The sequence below is a fragment of the Phyllobates terribilis genome, unplaced genomic scaffold (assembly GCF_046119375.1).
Source record: "Phyllobates terribilis strain yellow unplaced genomic scaffold, ASM4611937v1 Scaffold_1__5_contigs__length_1240528914, whole genome shotgun sequence".
Classification (NCBI taxonomy): Eukaryota; Metazoa; Chordata; class Amphibia; order Anura; family Dendrobatidae; genus Phyllobates; species Phyllobates terribilis.
In genome coordinates, this window is record NW_027362761.1 from 373342822 (window position 1) to 373360128 (window position 17307).

At 41.9% G+C, this 17307-nt stretch overlaps 1 protein-coding gene across 2 annotated transcripts in view; it reads right to left on the reverse strand.

Moving 5' to 3' along the window:
• Positions 1 to 17307, reverse strand: part of TESC (tescalcin) — a 130096-nt gene that overhangs the window by 62673 nt on the left and 50116 nt on the right. For both annotated transcript variants that reach the window (XM_073676369.1, XM_073676368.1), the window contains exon 2: positions 8737 to 8806. In XM_073676369.1, coding sequence (XP_073532470.1) covers positions 8737 to 8806 — 70 coding nt within the window. The remainder of the gene's footprint in view (positions 1 to 8736; positions 8807 to 17307) is intronic.

Below are 17307 nucleotides of genomic sequence, written 5' to 3' on the forward strand. Positions count from 1 at the left end.
GTTTGGCATGCACACACTACAGCGGAATAGGCTCTCCTTCCCACTAAATGCACTGGGGAGGGCACAGGTAATGTTTTGTTATACGCGCTTAATCTTATGTATAAGGCACACCAGGACAAATAGGGGCGGCTGGGAACTGAGTATGGATACCTCGCTGCCGAAGCAGCCCTGAGGTAGTGGCCAGCTTCGGCCTCCTCCAAACTAAAAGGCCCCATTTCAAGTGCAAGCTAGCAGTATGGAATTGCAGTCTGGGGGTGGGTGGGTGGCAGGCTGCACACTTACACTTGCATTAAAAGAAAACATAGCAGATGCTAACTTCTGTCATCATCATCATGCTCCTCACCTTGGCACTCTCAACTCCACCGATGGAGAAGTCAGGGCCCACCGGAGGAGTCTGGTTCTCTGGTGGGCTCGTCCAATGCTGCCTAAAGCAGGCCGGGCTAAGAAAAGTGTGTGGGGGGATGTTCCAAGGAGAAATAGGGGCGGCTGGGGACCGTTTATGGACACCCGGCTGCCCCCAGGCGGCTGGGGACCGTGTGTGGACACCCGGCCGCGGGGCGGCTGGGGACCGAGTATGGACACCTGGCCGCCGGGCGGCTGGAGACTGAGTATGGATTCCAGGCCGCCAACACAGCCATGACGTGGTGGCCAGATTCCGCCTCCACATGCCTAAAAGGCCCAATTTCAAGTTCAAGCAAGCAAGCAGTATGGTATTGCAGCCTGGGGGTGGGTGGGTGGCAGGCTGCATACTTGCGCTTGTATTGCAAGGAATGGGGGAGGTACAATTGAACACTGCCCTGGGACTAGAACTTGCATGGGGATAGTTGCAAGTCTGCATCTTCTGATGCGGCAAGGATCACTTATGATGGGCACACTTTTAGACAGTGACCTGGGAGTCAGAGATGCTTCCAGGGGTCTTCCCCATGCTGTTCCCATGTCTTTTCAGCACTTTATGCATGTGTCACACAGCACATGGCCAGATAAGGTTGCAAAATGTTAAAATGACATTTCCCGGTGAATGCATTTGTCATAGTTGAAAGCAATACAAAAGTGCAAAAACACATAAAAAATGCTACTTGTGAACATAGCCGAAGGTGTGGAGGAGTATTTTTGTTTTTGGTCATTTATTTTAACTTATACACAAGTCTTTTCCCTGGAAAGGATGTTCCTTAACATATTTAACAGGAAAAAAGTTTCACTTTCGTTTTTGAACGTTTTATTGTGAGCCCGTAAAAGTGGCTTAATACCTCTGACCACGTTGTTGACAGCAGTGACCTGGGGGTCAGAAATGCTTCCTGGGGCGGATCCCATGCTGTCCCCATGTCATTTGAGCACTGTCACTATCGTTTTGGGCACTTGTTAGGCTTTTAAAAGACTGCCGGGGGTGCCACCGCAAAAATGCTCGAGTCTCCCATAGACTAACATTGGGCTCGTTGCTCGGGTCGAGCACCCGAGTATCACGGCGAGCTCGGCCCGAGCTTCGAGCACCCGAGCATTTTAGTGCTCGCTCAACACTATTAATTATTCATTAAAAAGGTATCCAGCAGGTAGGTAACTATAAATGGATGTAAATTAACAAAATAAACCCAGTCCCATTTCTTGCTGTCAGCAATGGCACCACATGGAAGAGAAATGTTACCTGACCTGTCTCCTTATCTGAACTCAATTCAATATCTATGGGGAATTCTGAAGAGAAAAATTGAGCATCCAGTATCCAGACTCTAAAAGAGGTTGTTCTTGAAGAACGGAAAAAGATAGATGTTGCAATATGTCATCAACTTACTCATTCCATGCCTAGAAGACTTACTGCTCTCCTTAAAAATCATGGTGGACATACAGCTGCACATGGTCGTATTTTTGGTCCACGTGTGATCCGAGAAAACATTGGCTCACACTCGGATTAATGTTAGTCTATGGGGGGGCAGAGGTCAGAAAAATCACTGCATGCCCGAGTGTGCTCTGATATTCGGATCACTCAGTCAATGAGTGCATAGGAAACATTGGACTGCACTCTGATGACATCTGAGTGGGGTCCGATTTCCATGGACTGACAGAATGGAGAAGATGGAGAAATATTTTCCTCCATCTTCCACCCATCCGAGAAATTAGATCACACTATGTTCACACTGATTCTCTTCGATGAGAGAATAGATGGTCGTCGGCACCTGTTCTAAGACTGAAGATTTCGTAATGAGAGTTATATTATTAACCTTACTTTCATGTTATGGGTTAAAATATGTTCTATGAAACTCCGTCTTGTCAACATTTTGGAAATTGCTCATGTGTTCAGTGAGATATTGATTACAATTTTCCTTTTTTAAAGGGGGTGTACTCATTTATGCTGAGCACTGCATACTTGTAAGCTAACAAGGGCAGGGCCCTCCCCCCTCTGTACCAGTCTGTCATTGTTAGTTTGTTCACTGTAATTTATATCTGTATCCTGTATGTATCTCCTTCTCATGTACAGCACCATGGAATCAATGGTGCTCTAAAAGTAAATAATAAAAATTATCAATAATAATAATATTTGTCCTTTCTAAAGAACAGTGTGACTGTTTTTATTATTCACCTTGTTAACACCAAGGTTTTGAAACATTTTTTTGTGATAGGCCATAAACTAGACTATAGATAAAGAGGTGGTGCACTACAATGTATAATGCGCCATCGATTTAAACCTTTTAAATAAGTATTTTTCTAAATACCTAATGTTGCCATATGTGTCTGTGAGTGGCACTATTACTGCTTGCTCAGTCCCAATCTGGTGACCCCCCGATGCAGCCGCCGTGATCGGGACTAAGCGGCAGTGATAGCGCCGCTCACAGGCACATATGGCAAGGTATGTAACATATTTACAAAAGTACTTATTTAAAAGGTTTAAATTGATGGCGCATTATACATTGTAGTGCACCACCTCTTTAAAGTTCAGCTTACATTAACCATCATAGTTTTTTTTCTTCCCACAAATTATTTTTTTTTTTTCAACATAAATTACTTTTGCACTTTCTCCACGTGAATGTGTCAATGATTACAAACGCATACAAACAACATACACACTGTAGAAGTTACTTTTTATTTTTTTAACTTGTGCACTAAAGTAGAAGAATGTCAAGAACTTTCTTTCAACAAATATTTCAAGAATGATAACTATACAGCTCAATAACTAAATACACCCCGGAGTTGTAAGTCAAATACCATGTCCTTGACCTTCAGATACATATATGTAAATCCACAATCCCACCTGAACTATTTAACTTGTTTAAGAAAACCCAAAGCCAAAGTTTGTTTGTTTTTTTCTGAGTGCAGCCCAAAAAAAAGATAAGGCTATGTGTATATATAGAAGATTGACACCATCAGACAAAGTTTTTGCATAAAGCCCCCACAGCCCCCCCCACACCTACTCAACCCTCATCCTCCAAAACCACATTCTCCACCATTTCTGAAGATCAACTTTCCTCCTTACTCTCCAAATCACACCTCACCACCTGTAAACTTGACCCAATCCCGTCCCACCTCATCTCAAACCTTACCACTATCTTCATCCCAGCCCTAGCCCACCTCTTCAACCTGTCACTAACAACTGGTGTCTTCCCCTCATGCTTCAAACATGCCTCAATCACACCCATCCTCAAAAAGCCCTCCCTTGACCCATCCTCCGTGTCTAGCTATCGCCCCATATCACTTCTCCCCTTTGCCTCAAAACTACTGGAACAGCACGTCCATTCTGAACTGTCCTCCCACCTCTCCTCCTGCTCCCTCTTTGACCACCTACAATCTGGTTTCCGACCGCACCATTCTACTGAAACTGCACTGACTAAAGTCACAAACGACCTACTAACCGCCAAATCTGAGCGACACTACTCTGTCCTCCTCCTCCTAGACCTGTCATCTGCCTTTGACACAGTGGACCATTCCCTCTTACTCCAGACTCTCTCATCTCTCGGCATCACAGACTTGGCCCTATCCTGGATCTCCTCATACCTAACAGACCGGACATTCAGTGTCTCCCACTCACAGACCACCTCCTCATCTCGCCCCCTATCTGTCGGTGTCCCCCAAGGTTCAGTTCTAGGACCCCTGCTCTTCTCCATCTACACCTTAGGCCTAGGACAGCTCATAGAGTCGCATGGCTTTCATTATCACCTCTATGCTGATGACACACAGATCTACCTCTCTGGACCTGATATTGCCTCCTTACTAACCAAAATCCCACAATGTCTGTCCGCTATTTCATCCTTCTTCTCTGCCAGATTTCTAAAACTTAACATGGACAAAACAGAATTCATCATCTTTCCGCCATCTCATTCAACCCTCCCAACTGACCTATCTATCAACGTCAATGGCTGCCCACTCTCCCCAGTCCCTCAAGCTCGCTGCCTTGGGGTAACCCTGGACTCGGAACTCTCCTTCAAACCACATATCCAAGCCCTTTCCACTTCCTGCCGACTCCAACTCAAAAATATCTCCCGGATCCGCACATTCCTAAACCATGAATCTGCAAAAACACTAGTGCACGCCCTCATCATCTCCCGCCTTGACTACTGCAACCTCCTGCTCTGTGGCCTCCCCTCTAACACTCTCGCACCCCTCCAATCTATCCTAAACTCTGCTGCTCAACTAATCAACCTGTCCCCCCGCTATTCCCCGGCCTCTCCTCTCTGTCAATCTCTTCACTGGCTCCCCACTGCTCAGAGACTCCAGTTCAAAACCCTAACCATGACATACAAAGCCATTCACAACCTGTCTCCTCCATATATCTCCGACCTAGTCTCCCGTTACATACCTGCACGCAACCTCCGATCCTCACAAGATCTCCTGCTCTACTCCCCTCTTATCTCCTCCTCCCACAACCGTATACAAGATTTATCCCGTGCTTCCCCCCTACTCTGGAACTCTCTACCCCAACGTATCAGACTCTCGCCTACCGTGGAAACCTTCAAAAGGAACCTGAAGACCCACCTCTTCCGACAAGCCTACAACCTGCAGTAACCACCGCTCCACCATACCGCTGCACGACCAGCTCTACCCTCACCTACTGTATCCTCACCCATCCCTCGTAGATTGTGAGCCCTCACTGGCAGGGTCCTCGCTCCTCCTGTACCAGTCGCTGTCACATTGTGTTCAAGATTATTGCTATTGTAATTGTTCTTGTATTATACCCCTTTTTCACATGTAAAGCGCCATGGAATAAATGGCGCTATAATAATAAATAATAATAATAATAATATAACATTCTGTCTACTCTCCATTTGTAAGAGACCTAACAGAAAAAACGTCACATCTCCATAAGAAATCAGAGGAATACAGAGGTACAGCAGGAGCCTCATGCAACCTTGCACCAGTTCTAATATGGTTTATGTAACGTAGAGTAGTAATACAAATATATCTGAAAACAATTAAATTACTTAAACTTGATTTAAAGTGCTAGTAAATAAATGATGCGTAATTTATAGTAGCATTTAAACTGCTGCAAGTTTCTTTACGGGAGTGAATAGGTTACTAAATGAATCAGTATTAGTTTGATCTCAGAACACTCTGCTAATTAGCGCACCAAGGGAACGGGAACATGATTGAACTAATTAACAATCTAATGAAGATCAGTCCAATCTTTGTTAATGAGATGTAACTTGTTAAACATATAAGCGGGGTAAAATGCCCAAGATGAAACATCAAGTCCTGGTATTACGGTGTATTCCCAAGTGGCTGTCCATCCTATGTCAACAACAAGGATGGAAATTAATGTACCTCTTATTATTTGTATTATCACAGCAGCATAACTGGCTAAAGCTGTATTCATACGTAAAGGCTATCGTGAGCAAGTATTCTTAAGAACCCTCATTTCACAATAATCTTTCAGTGTAAACAGGCTGATGGCTCGTGCATCCGGTGATATGATCTTTTGGTTTCCACAAGAGATCATCATTCTCGGTGGTGCATCGTTCTGTATAAATAACACTCACACTGCGGAGAACTATGGCAGCTTGTGTGTACTGAGTGATCTATTATGGATTGTTCAGTGCACACTGTTTATTGCGGTCTGTCTCTGTGTAAACAGGCTATTAAACAACCATCGATGGGTAAACCTTTACTAATCAGCAATCTTTTAGTGCCGCCAGTAGGTTTCTATAAACTAGGGTTGCACAAGTTGCAGCCTGGGGGGCCACATGCAGCCCCTGATGCTTTTCTGTGTAGATCTCAACTATCTGGTCACAGACATGCCTAACAGGTGAAGGTTCTGGAGTGGCCATCTCAGTCTCCTGACCTCAATAGCATTGAGCCACTCTGGGGAGATCTCAAGCGCACAGTTCATGCTAGACAGCCCAGGAATTTACAGGAACTGGAGACTTTTTGCCAAGAAGAATGGGCAGCTTTACCATCTGAGAAATGAAAGAACCTCATCCACAACTACCACAAAAGACTTCAAGCGGTCATTGATGTTAGAGGGGGTAATACATGGTATTAAGAACTGGGGTATGTGAACTTTTGATCAGGGTCATTTGGATGTTTTTGGTTGTCATTAAAATTTAAAAAGAGAAAACATATTAGTTTGACAATAAATGGCTTCACCCATCCAATAACCATGAGTGGAGAAAAAGTTTTTTTGTTATCATTCATATTCTCTGAAACAAGGCCAAGAAAGGAAAAATTCTGCCAGGGTATGTAAACTTTTGAGCACAACTGCCACAATTTTTTTTCTCATTGATTTCAAATGAATCAGTGAGAAAAAAACCTCTTCAAGCATCTTCATGAAATTGGAGGCATAAGGAGTTACAGTCTGGACCCATAGTTCTGAGTGTCGTATTATGAATTTGTGTTGCACTTCATATTTGTAAAGTTACTCAGCTTGTGAAAAGGTTGAAATTAAATTACAGTAAATGTCTGCTTTAAAAAGTTTCTTTTAGTTTAATTGCCTTTTAGAGAGGAGTTTATATTGGAGCATGTTTATTACATAAAACGATTAGTATGCAGCTTCTCTGTTTTACCTAATTACATTGGTGTGAAAAAGTGTTTGCCCCCTTCCTGTTTCTTATTCTGTTGCATGTTTGTCACATTTAAAGGTTTCAGATCACAAAACAAATTTAAATATAAGACAAAGATAACACAAGTAAACACAAAATGCAGTTTTTAAATGAAGGTCTTTATTATTTAGGGAAAAAGAAATCTAAACCTACAGGGCCCTGTGTGAAAAAATGATTGCTCCTAAACCTAATAACTGGTTGGGCCTCCGTTAGCAGCAACAACTGCAATCAAGCGTTTGCGATAGCTGCCAATGAGTCTTTAACAACGCTCTGGAGGAATTTTGGGCCACCCATCTTTGCAAAATTGTTGTAATTCAGCCACATTAGAGGGTTTCCGAGCATGAACCGCCTTTTTGAGGTCATGCCACAGCATTTTAATCGGATTAAAGTCAGGACTTTGACTAGGCCACTCCAAAGTCTTAATTTTGTTTTTCTTAAGCCATTCAGAGGTGGACTTGCAGGTATGTTTTGGATCATTGTCCTGCTGCATAATCCAAGTGCGCTTCAGCTTGAGGTCACGAATAGATGGCCGGTCATTCTCCTTCAAGATTTTTTGGCAGACAGCAGAATTCATGGTTCCATTTATCACACCAAGTCTTCCAGGTACTGAAGCTGCAAAACAGCCCCAGACCATCACAATACCACCATATATTATTGTTGGTATGTTGTTCCTTTTCTGAAATGCTGTGTTACTTCTACGCCAGATGTAATGGGACATTCACTTTCCAAAAAGTTCAACTTTTGTCTCGTCAGTCCACAGAGTATTCTCCCAAAAGTCTTGGCGATCATCAAGATGTTTTCTGATAAAACTGAGATGAGCCTTTATATTCTTTTTGCTCAGCAGTGGTTTTCGTCTTCAAACTCTGCCAAGCATGCCATTTTTCCCGTCTCTTTCTTATGGTGGAGTCATGAACACTGACCTTAACTAAGGCAAGTGATGCCTGCAATTCTTTGGATGTTGTTTTGGGGTCTTTTGTGACTTCTTGGATGAGTAGTTGCTGCGCTCTTGGGGTAATTTTGGTCGGCCGGCCACTCCTGGGAAGGTTCACCACTGTTCCATGTTTTCACCATTTGTGGATAATGGCTCTCACTGTGTTTCTCTGGAGTGCCAACGCTTTAGAAATGGCTTTAGAACCTTTTCCAGACTGATAGATCTCAATTACTTTGTTTCTCATTTGTTCCTGAATTTCCAGCATGATGTCTAGTTTTTGAGGATCTTTTGGTCTACTTCACTTTGTCAGGCAGGTCTTATTTAAGTGATTTCTTGATTGAGAAAAGGTATGGCAGTAGTCAGGCCTGTGTGTGGCTAGGGAAATTGAACTCAGCTTCCAAAAGATGTGATAAACTACAGTTAATTTATGATTAGGGGGGGGGGGGGCAATCACTTTTTTGCACAGGGCCCTCCCTATAGGTTTGGATTTCTTTTTCCCTTTTTTTTTGCTTACTTTTGTTATCTTTGTCAAATATTAAAATTAGTTTTGTGATCTGAAACATTTAAGTGAGACAAACATGCAGAAGGATAAGAAATCAGGAAAGGTGCAAACATGTTTTCACACAACTGTGTATACATTTACTAATATGCTACTTTTACATACTTAGCACATTCTATATAAATAAATCAAGAAATTCCATACATACAACTACATTATTTCCCAGACACAGGCACAGTAAATACAGTAAAGTTCACTTTAGCATTTGAGGCAAACCCCTGGATGTATACCTGAGGACAGGCTTGTCACCTGTTAGGTAGATGAAGCGCTTGTGTAGATGTTCAATTTGCTCTGCAGAGACTGAAAAGACAAAATCAGAAGAATATTAGTTTAATTCACCCCTGGCAGTCAGGCTTTTAGATTGTATTGTGTCATGAGTTTCCTTGGCATTGGCAGAACCAGTATGTCACAATTTTAGAATTTCTCATATCAGCTATAGGAGATGCTCAGCTGGGATTTTATACCAGTAATGGCCCTGTTGGCACGCTGCCCGAGTCTAATAGAAACCCCTTACATTACTTGGCAAGTGCCCAAAAGAAGTCCCTAGAACAGAAAGTATCCAAATCATTTGTCTATTAAATACAGAGAGAAGAAAAATGGTAATCAATTTAGCTACAGTATACGGAATCCCACTAAAGAATATATCCACTATTACATAGACCTGATCTGAAAACACCAGAAAATATTAAAGAGATTCTCCCCCTTTGGACAACCCATATTTGTTAGAAGGGTCTTTACTGCAACCCTCTAACAATCATTAATAAAACCTAGCAGTAACTGTTCAAATTTCCTCCAGCGCCATCACAAGAGATGTTGTCCAGTTACAGCATATTGATGACCTATTCGCAAGATAGGTCATCAATATGAGATCTGTGGGGGACCGACACACGCACCTCCACCAATCTGTGGTTATTTGTGCCGGGGGATGCTGGATGTCTACACTTTGAACAAAGCTGGATAGCTCAGCTCTATTCAATGTGTAGCAGTCGCTGCCAGGTAAAGCACAACTACCCCTATTCAAAGGAATAGGAGCAGACCTTCAGTACTCAGCAGCAGCTATTACGCATTGAATTGAGCTGCACTTTACAACTCTGTTCAAAGTATATACTTCCGGTGGCTGCCCGTATAAATAACAGCTGATGGGTGAGGGTGCCAGGTGTTGGAACTACATTGATCTCATATTCAATATACTGTGAAACAACAACCCATTTAATGATTACTTAATGCCTACTGAAATCAATAGGATTTCTGAAGAATGCAAGTCAGGATAGGACCTCCAAAACAGGCTCCTTTGGAAGACAACTGATTATGGTGAACTCTCTTCCCTGGGATAATGATTTTGCTGCAGCTCTACTATATAGTGACTACTCCAGCTGATAATTAACCACTTCGCACCAGAGCCTGTTTTTGCCTTCGTGACCGGGCCAATTTTTTCAATTCTGACCACTGTCACTTTATGAAGTAATTACTCTGGAACACTTCAACAGATCCCCCTGATTCTGAGACAGTTTTTTCGTGACATATTGTACTTCATGATCGTGGTAAAATTTCTTCGATATCACTTGCGTTTATTTGTGAAAAAATCAGAAATTTGGTGAAAATTTTGAACATTTTGCAATCTTCAAACTTTGAATTTTCATGCCCTTAAATCAGAGAGATATGTCACACAAAATAGTTAATTAATAACCTTTCCCACATGTCTACTTTACATCAGCACAATTTTGGAACCAAATTTTTTTTTTGTTAGGGAGCTATAAGGGTTAAAAGTTGACCAGTGATTTCTCATTTTTCCAACAAAATTTACAAAAACATTTTTTTAGGGACCACATCATATTTGAAGTCACTTTGAGGGGTCTTTATGACAGAAAATACCCAAAAGAGACACCATTCTAAAAACTGCACCCCTCAAGGTGCTCAAAACCACATTCAAGAACTTTATTAACCCTTCAGGTGCTTCACAGGAATTTTTGGAATGTGGAAGAAAAAAATTAACTTTTAACTTTTTTCACAAAAATGTTACTTTAGACCCAATTTTTTTTACTTTCACAGTGGTAACAGGAAAAAATGGACCCCAAAATTTGTTGTGCAATTTCACTTGAGCGCGCTGATACCCCATATGTGAGGGAAAACCACTGTTTGGGCGCACTGCAGGGTTCGGAAGGGAAGGAGCACCATTAGACTTTTTGAATGTAAAATTTGTTTGAATAATTAGCGGACGCCATGTTGCGTTTGGAGAGCCCCTGATGTGCCTAAACAGTGGAAACCCCCCCACAAGTGACACCATTTTGGAAACTAGACCCCTTAGGGAACTTATCTAGATGTGTGGTGAGCACCTTGAACCCCAAGGTGCTTCACAGAAGTTTATAATATTGAGCTGTAAAAATAAAATTTTCACATTTTTCCCACAAAAACATTTTTCATCCCTTAATTTTGCATTATCATAAGGGTAATAGGATAAATTGCACCATGAAATTTGTTGTGCAATTTCTCCTGAACACGCTGATACCCAATATGTGGAGGCAAACCACTGTTTGGGTGCACGGCAGGGTTTGAAAGGGAAGGAGCGCCATTTGACTTTTTGAATGAAAAATTTGTTTGAATAATTAGCGGACGCCATGTTGCATTTGGGGAGCCCCTGATGTGCCTAAACAGTGGAAACCCCCCACAAGTGACACCATTTTGGAAACTAGACCCCTTAGGGAACTTATCTAGATGTGTGGTGAGCACCTTGAACCCCAAGGTGCTTCACAGAAGTTTATAATAATGAGCTGTAAAAATAAAATTTTCACATTTTTCCCACAAAAAAATGTTTTTCATTCCCTAATCTTGCATTATCATAAGGGTAACAGGATAAATTGCACCATGAAATTTGTTGTGCAATTTCTCCTGAGTACGCCGATACCCCATATGTGGGGGAAAATCACTGCTTTGGTGTACGGCAGGGTTCGGAAGAGAAAGGAGAGCTATGTTGGCTGGGATAGGTTGCAGACACCATGTCACATTTGAAGAGTTGCTGACATGCCGAAACAGCAGAAACCCCCAAAAGTGACCCCATTTTGTAAACTACACCTCTCAAGGAATTCATCTAGGGAAGTAGTGAGTATTTTTTAATTTTTTAATTTATACCATTGGGCAGTGAAAAAAGCATAATTATATTTTTACCACAAAAAAATGTTTTACCCTCAGATTTTACATTTTCACACAGGACAATATGTAAAAATGGTGCCGAAATGTGTCACACAATTTCTTCTAAAAGTGGCAATACCCCATATGTGGCTGTATCGTACCGCTCAGCCATGCGGCGAGATCTGGGGGGGGACGGAGCGCTATTTGACAATTGGAGAACAAATTATTGTAGAATAGGCATTTGGATTTGGGAGCACAAAATTTTCTGAATTTCTTTTGGGGGGCAAGGGCCATTTCACTTTTCCAGAGCCTTTCTGCTACCAGTAACTTGGAAGTCCCTTATATTTTTAACAGATGAAGGACCTGAGTGGGACTAGCTTTTTTGGAGGACTGAGTTGAAGCTTTTATTGGGAACATTTTACGTAACATTTATCCGGCGCTCTAGGCTGAGCACTTACATCGGGGTTTCCATCTAAATTTCCAAGTGATGTAATTCAGATGAAACCCCTGTGGGATCCATTCACTGTAATGAGGCAGCAGAGTTACTCTGGACTCCGTCTGGCCACTGTTTAGCGATGTCCTTTTTTTCTGAAGTGCACAAAACTGTGGCCAACCGCACTTTTATGCACGCCTAAAACAAATGACACCGTGGGATCACAGGCCAGACGGCATCCACAGTGGCCTATATCTGCCTCATTACAGGGAATCTTCCGTCATGGGTTCGGTCTGAATCACGTATTTCAGAGATTTACACGGAAACTCTGGTGTAAGTGCTCAGCGCAGAGCGCAGGATAAATGTGGGCAGAGCCTTACTGCGATCTTTGGGAGACATAATAAACAAATCAGTAGCAGGTGAAGAATTGGTTTTATTTATAAAACAATTTTATAGAAAAAATATTTTTTTTGCATTGCTTTATTCTGAGCGCTATAACTTTTTTATTTTTCGGCTGATGGAGCTGTATGGCGGCTTTTTTTTTGCGGAACAAGATGACGTTTTCAGTGGTACCATTTTTATTTCCATTTTGCTTTTTGATCGCATTTTTTTCCACTTTTTGTTTGGCGATATGATGAAAAAGCATATTTTTTTGCTCCGTTTTTTATTTATTTTTATTACGGTGTGCACAGAAGGAGTTAATTAGTGTGACAGTTTTATAGATCGGGTTGTTTCGGACGCGGCGATACCAAATATGTGTACTTTTTTTGGTTTTGCATAAATATACGGATTTATTGGTTTAATATTTTATTTATTTATTTTTATTTATTTTGTGATTTTTTTTTTTTAAACTGTTTAAAAACATTTTTTTTTACTTTTTTTTCCATTTTTACTTAGTCCCTGTATGGGACATTAATTTTTATTTTTCTGATCACTGATCTCATGTAATGTAATAGACATGTATTACATTACATGAGATTTTTGCTGACTGTTTCACAGTCAGTGTGTCCTGCTAGGCTTCAGCTGCAGGCTGAGCCAGGCAGGACACCATATATGGCAGATCTGGAGACGGTCATGTGACCTCCAGCTGCCATAGCAACGCCAGGTCCTGGAAGGTATAAGGGGGCCGTCGGAGAGGTAAGTGGATGACCCCCTTTCCTCCTGCTGTCTTCTATATGCCGGGATCACTATAGATCGCGGCATATAGAAGACAGCAAAGGGTTAACATCACTGGGACCTGATCCAATCAGGTCCCGATGATGTTCCCTGTCAGAGCTAACGCTCTACCGGAATCGCAGCGCTTGCAGGACCCTGGGGGTCCTGAGCGCTGCGAGACCACCCACCGTTTTTAAACGTCGGCGCTGCACAGAGCCCAGCAAGCGCCGTTTATCTACAGTGGGCCGTCGCGAAGCGGTTAAGAAGAGATGAGCTTTTATTTCACAGCTCCTCTCTCCTTTTTCCTGCCTCCTTTCTAGTAGTGTCTGACACTGAACAACATTAGTACTAACTGTAGTTGCACTACTTATATTTCGCAAGGACCAAGATACACACACCTATCAGTTGATTATATGACTGCAAAAAAGACTGTGGATATAAATAAGACCTCTATCTGAGTGTACAGGTATATTTCCTTTCCTTTTTGTATAGAAAAATCTTTGAAGTATTACTACTATTACACAAAACATGTGCCCTGACCCAGTTTCTTTGAATCCTGAGCAGGGCCGCTTTTAGACAAAGTGGGGCCCTGGGCAAAAGTTAAAGTGAGGCCTCAAATGCTAACATATTGCACCACTCACAGAAACATTTCGGCTGTATTTACATGCGCTGAGTTTAGGCTGTTAAACGATCGTGATCGACAATATTCAAGTCGTTTGACGCTTGTTTATTTACACCAGCTGAGGAACTATCATTGGCACAGAACAATCACTACTATATCATCTGTCCCCATACAGTATCTGCAATTTACACTGGGCAATGTGCTGCCAAGAACAAAGATTTTTGTTCCAGCATAAATAATCCAATCACTCCATAAATAAGCAGCTATTTTGCTCATTTAGTATAATGCACCCCATAGTCCTCCACATAGTATAATGCACCCCATAGTCCTCCACATAGTATAATGCACCTCATACTCCTCCATATAGTATAATGCACACCCTTTAGTCCTCCATATAGTATAATGTGCCCCATAGTCCTCCACATAGTATAATTTGCCCCATAGTCCTCCATATAGTATAATACACTACCCATAGTCCTCCATATAGTATAATACACTCACATAGTCCCCCATATAGTATAATACACTTCCCATAGTCCACCATATAGTATAATACACTCCCCATAGTCCTCAATACATTATAATGCATCCCATAGTCCTTCAGATTGTATAATTCACCCCTCTTATTCCTCCATATAGTATAATGCCCATTCCATAGTCCACCGTACAGTATAATGCACTCCCCATAGTCCTCCATATAGTATAATACACTCCAAATAGTCCTCAATATAGTATAATGCATACCATAGTCTACCATATTGTATTATGCACATCCCATAGTCCTCCATATAGTACAGTGCACTCCTCATAGTATAATGCATCCCATAGTCCTTCATATAGTATAATGCACTCCCCATAGTCCTCCATACAGTATAAAGCACTCCCCATAATTCGCCATACAGTATAATGTAGCCCCCATATAGTATATACAGTATAATACACAGCCTATAGTCCATGATAGAGTATAATGCAGCCCCCATATAGTACATATAGTAAAATGCACTCCCCATAGTCCTCGATAGAGTATAACACAGTCCCCATATAGTACATATAGCATAATGCACTCCCCATAGTCCTCAATACAGTATAATGCAGCCCCACAGACTATAATGCAGCCCCATAGAATATAATGCAGCCCCACAGAGTATAATGCAGCCCCATATAGTACATATAGTATAATGCACACCCCATAGTCCTCCAGTATTATGGCCATCACATACTCACTGATTTTAAAAAAATAAAATACTCACCTCTCCCCATTCCCCCGCTGCTCTGGTCTCTGCAGCGCGTCTCCTCAGCAGAATACCAGGATGGGGGATTGGGGTGCCATGCATACCAGGATGGTGGATTGGGGTGCCATGCATATCAGGATGGGGATGAGGGCAACGTATAACAGCAAGGAGGGGGCCATATATACTAGGATGGGGGACATTAACAGAATTGGGGGACATTACCCCTATAACAATGTCAGCAGCAGACCCCCTCCTCCTTAACAGGGCATCATGACCACATTTTTTGCATTTTTAAAACCTAGATGTGTCTTATGGTCCGGTGCGTCTTATAGTCCGAAAAATACGGTATATATGTATTAGTAACAAAAATGATCGCAGGGAATATTCTTGCATCCCTAACCAAACCAGAAAATAGATGTCATTGGTTTTCATTGGCTGTAAGCCATAATCATCAACAGAAATAAACACTTGAAATAGATCACTCTGTTTGTAATGACTCTATATAATTTATGAGTTTCACTTTTTGTATTGAAGAACTGAAATAAATTAACGTTTTGATTATATTCTAATTTTGTGAGATGCACCTGTATATACAGTATTATTTATTGTTTGATGATAGATATCCTCTTGAGCATCTGGGCCATTAAGACAATTGACCGTTAGGAAATGAGTACTCAATAATTTCCTATTTTTTGATTTACCACACCTGTACGCTGCAGGTACAGTGGTGGTGGCCCATTTTTATTGGCGATTGAATGGTGATTACCCCCTTTCGTCCCCTTACACTGATAATTGACATTACTCTCACCTAATCAGAGGCTTATAGGGTCCTTTAGGGTGAGCCGACGAGGAGCGGTGGTGCCATTTGCATTCAAGAGGGTGCCAACCTCCGCTGTGAGGTAGGGACAGATTAGGGGTCAGTTTAGGGCATTGCCCCTTCTCCACTTTATGATAATCTCTTTTTGGGCTGAGAGTACTTTTTAACTATTTTTGGTGTTTTTTGTTTGTTCTTTTTGAGGGTTACTTACATTTGAATTTTTAATGATACCAATAAACATAAATTTTAGGTGTATTTTTTTGGTGAAATTAAATACTATTCACTTCTATTATAATCAGTGATTTTATGATGCTGATACAGTTGAATGCTCGATGCGGGGAGGCTGGGCTCCCCTGACTCAGGGGCCACTATTAGTGGCATGCCCCTGGCTGGGGGCCCCAGGGTTAGTGGAGGCCATAGGCAAATGCCTAGTTTGCATGCCCTTAACGACGACCATGTTAAGGTTGATAAATCATAGTGCCAGTGTATTAAGGAGGTTATACAAGTTTGGAAAAACATTACTGATGGCTGCTTTCCTGCAGAAAATGGCTAGTCTTGCAGATTAGCCACATTGAAAATGATTTGGGATAAGCTTGAATACTAACTACAACCTATAGATAAGAGTGGTGGTATTCTGGATGAAAGCAGCATAAATAATTTTTGAAGCACGATTCTGCACTTACTGACTGCCGGGTCTAATGCTGGTCCTGCTGTCAGTCGGTGCTGGGGGTGCAGTTACACCCCATATCTGCAGGCTAATGGATTTTTTTCTCGTGACAGATTCACTTTAAACTGAACCTGTCGTCAGGTTCCCGCACACTGTCGAACTGCCACAATTAGATCATAAAACCTTTTTTCTGCATTAAAATTATGTGTATCTTGTACCATATACATGCACCTATTTGTGCAAAATCAGGTTATATACCATCTCAGAAAATATGTCAATTAATGTGGTCTAGTCGAGTGGGATGTTTATTGCTCACCTGGACCAATCCTGCCCCAGTAGCTTCAATCATGCCACTGTGATTGAAACCCCCTACACTGCTGTTGTCCTCTCGTCAGCCCCTGAACAGGCACACAACGTCTAAGGTGCTGGAACCTGTGCAGTGAAGCCGGGTGTACTGTCCCTGGCTTCATCAGCGCACTGCGCGTTCCTCGGAGGCAGTGCTCCACTGCACAAGACTCGGCATCTAAGATGCCCTGCTTATGTGCAAGTGATCAGGGATCAGGTGCCAAAAAGAGGATGTGGGCAGCATAAGGAATTACAATCACGGTTACAGGAAAGTAGTTGTAGTTCCTGGGTGAGGATTAGTCCAGGGGAGTAAATGACCCATCGGATTAGTCCGTGTTAATTTGGATATTTTCTGCAGCAGTATATAAATTGACTTTGCACTTTTATTTGTATTTATATAGTAG